General features: G+C 21.9%; 1 protein-coding gene across 1 annotated transcript in view; it reads left to right on the forward strand.

Annotated features, from left to right (window-relative positions):
* Positions 1–3,467, forward strand: part of LOAG_18630 (hypothetical protein) — a gene marked incomplete at both ends in the record, with an annotated part of 7,749 nt that overhangs the window by 465 nt on the left and 3,817 nt on the right. Inside the window, 4 exons of the mRNA XM_020451293.1 lie at positions 353–555; positions 843–994; positions 1,438–1,647; positions 1,901–2,053. Of these exons, the coding sequence (XP_020304939.1) occupies positions 353–555; positions 843–994; positions 1,438–1,647; positions 1,901–2,053 (718 nt within the window). The remainder of the gene's footprint in view (positions 1–352; positions 556–842; positions 995–1,437; positions 1,648–1,900; positions 2,054–3,467) is intronic.

The following is a 3,467-nucleotide window of genomic DNA, read 5'->3' on the forward strand; positions in this document are numbered from 1 at the left end:
CTTAAATTTAATCTATTTGATGGAAATGATTAGATTATCAGTTTAAATTTAGATAATTGAATTAAAAATGAAAAAATTCATCGATAAATATTAAATGAAATAATAAAATATTATTGTAAAAATTCAAATTAAAAAGAATTCAAATTAAAGCATTTTAATTTTTAAATTATAAGTAAAATTTCAAAATTATAAGTAAATTTTTAAATTACAAGTAAAATTTTTTTTCTTTGTTCTTTAATTTCAAATTTTAAATTATAAGTAAAAATTTTAAAATTTTTCAAAATATGCAAAATAATCTTATAAATTATAAATTTATTATTTTCACAAATCTTTTTTTTTTTGTTAATTTTAGGCGTTTTAACACAAGTTCAAACATTTTTTGCAATTGATGATAGCGGAGCAGGTTTATTGCAAACAGTATTTATTATATTTTATATGATAATTGCACCATTTTGTGGTTTTCTTGGTGATCGTTGTAATCGTAAATGGATAATGATTATTGGTATAGCAATTTGGATTATTGCTGTTATGGCATCATCATTTGTGCCTGCTAATGTTAGTTTTTATGTAATAATATAAAATCATTAATCGTAAATCTTTGTTCTTTAATAATAAAATTTTTAATCTTAAATCTTTGATCTTTGGTAAATAAAATCATTGATCTTTAATCTTTAGTAAATTAATGTTTGTATTTTTCGAAAAAGAAAATCATGTTTTGATTTGAATTTTCAAATTTTAATTTTTGATTGAAATTTAAAATTTTGATTCGTTTTTTTTTTTTTACATCAAATTAAGCTTGAAAATTGATTGTTTTGTTTGATTTTATTGGAAAAAATTTGTAGCTATTTTGGTTATTTCTACTATTACGAGGTGTTGTTGGTATTGGTGAAGCATCATATGCGACAATTGCGCCAACAATAATTGCTGATATGTTTTCAGCATCAAAACGTAGTCGAGCAATAATGTTTTTCTATTTTGCTACACCAGTTGGAAGGTTAATTAATTTTTTTGCATGCAATTTATGAGAAATGAAAGAAATGTTTCAAATTTATTGAAAACAATGCAATATATCTTTTAATGTTTTACTTTCCATTTTAATATTTTCATTCCTAATAAATTAAAATTTGTTCAAATTATTATTATTATTAATCATACATGAATTGTAATTAATGTAATTAATATTTAAAAAAAAATCAATCCATCCATTTTTCCTGGTAAAAAGAGAAATTTTTCATAGATGATTAAAGATGATCAAAAATAAGTTTATTTGATCAAAGAAAAATAGATTTATTTGGAGTTTGATTAATTTAATGATTAAAAAAATAAATTTATTTGGAGTTTGATTAATTTATTAATTTAATTAATTTATTTGATTAATTTATTTGGATTTTTTTTTTTTTTTGAGGAGAGCTTATCAAATTTAATCAAAAATTGCAGTGGTCTGGGTTATATCGTATCATCGAATGTTTCATCATTACTGGGTGGTTGGCAATGGGGTCTTCGGGTGACACCAATGCTAGGTATTTTATGTATCCTATTTATTATTGTCGTTATGAAGGAACCAAAACGTGGTGAAGCAGAAAGCGCTATTGTTAACAGTAAGCAGAAAACATCATATTGGGAAGATATTAAAGCAATTTGTAAAATGTAAATTTAGTTTATTCTTTTAATAAAAAAAAAAATTGCTCAAAAAATTTAAAAGTTTTAGGATAATTTTTTTTTTCGTTAATATGACAAAAAAGAAGTAATAATTTTTTAATTGAATTAAAAGTAAATTTAAAAAAATAAAAAAATCTCACAAACATAAATTTTTATATTTTCATTAAAATTTTACTACAACAATAAGATTATTGTATGTGTAAATAATTTTTCTAATCAAATTTGAACCTTATATTTGCAGACCAACCTATGTTTATGCAACACTTGCCTATACATCAGTAATCTTTACAACGGGTACATTATCATGGTGGGGACCGACAGCAATTGAACATTCTATCGCTATGAGACAAAATTTGAATAATACTCATGAACTTAGTAATGAGCAAAAAAATAGGTAAATTTATTGAATAATTTTTTTTAATAAAATTTTTAATTAATTTTTCAAAATTACTTACAAAATAGTTGTTAAATGAAAAAAAAAAACCGTCCGTTACTGGATTTTTTTTGCGGGATTAATGATAATACAATCATTTAAAATAGATTGATAATTTAATCACTTAAACTTAATCGATATCAATGATAATACAATCATTTAAAATAGACTGATAATCTAATCACTTAAACTAGATCGGTAATCTAATTGATTGAAATAGATCGATAATTCAATTAGCTGAAATAGATTAATAATCCGATCACTTGAAATAGACCAATTTGATTATTAGCTAAAGCTTTCTTTTTTTTTTTTATTGTTTTGTGAAATGAAAACCATTACTATTATTTAATGATAAGATGAGATATGATAGTTGTTTCAGAAGATAAATAATCAAATGAAGTTTATCTTTTATATGTATTTATCAATAAATCAACCTTATCATCCTTATCATATCCTTCCCTCCAGAATAGCTTTGTACAATAACGCCAAATAAGTACAATAACAGTGACCTTAATTACTTCTCACGCAGTATTTTTTTTTTTTTTATCACTGTCTTGGCTTTTCTTCTAATCACTGATAACATTGTTATACCATTAAGTTTAATTTTCATTACTTTCAGTTAATTTAACATTTGTACTTTATTTATTTATTATCTGAATTTAATAATATATGTACAGAAAAGATTTCATTTGAATTATATTAGCAGTATCATTATCAAATGATGATATACTTAAAATGAGTACTTGAAAAAAAAATTTTTTAAAATAATAAGATTGATTGAGATACATTGATAAGGTGGAGATAAATAGGTACATTATAAAGTAAAGATAAATAAGTATTGATGTGATATGATAGAGATAAATAAATACTGATGTGATAAGGTAGAGATAAGTATCCGTTCACATCTGATAATATTAGTTAACGAAGTAGTTGAGTACTGTTTAAATGAGATGAATTAAGATGATACAGGATTAGGAATTGTGTATCTCAGCAATGTAATTGAAATGATGGAATAGAATTGGCAAAGTTTAGTGATAAAATTGATCTATTGATAAAATTGACCTATTGAGGAAGGATAAGATAAAATTTGTCAAATGATAAGATAGAAATTAATAGATATAAATATTGATAAGATATGAAATATGGAAGATATGAGGTAGTAATTGCAACATTTGGAAAGAATTATCCGACGAAATTATTATTATTATGATTATAATTGTAATTATAATCATTATCACTGTTATCATTGTTATTGCTATTATTATCATTGTTATTACTATTATTATTATTATTACTATTATTATTCTTGTTATTATTATTATTATTATTATTATTATTCTTATTATTATTATTATTATTATTATTATTATTATTA

Source organism: Loa loa (genome assembly GCF_000183805.2).
Source record: "Loa loa unplaced genomic scaffold supercont3.409, whole genome shotgun sequence".
Lineage (NCBI taxonomy): Eukaryota > Metazoa > Nematoda > Chromadorea > Rhabditida > Onchocercidae > Loa > Loa loa.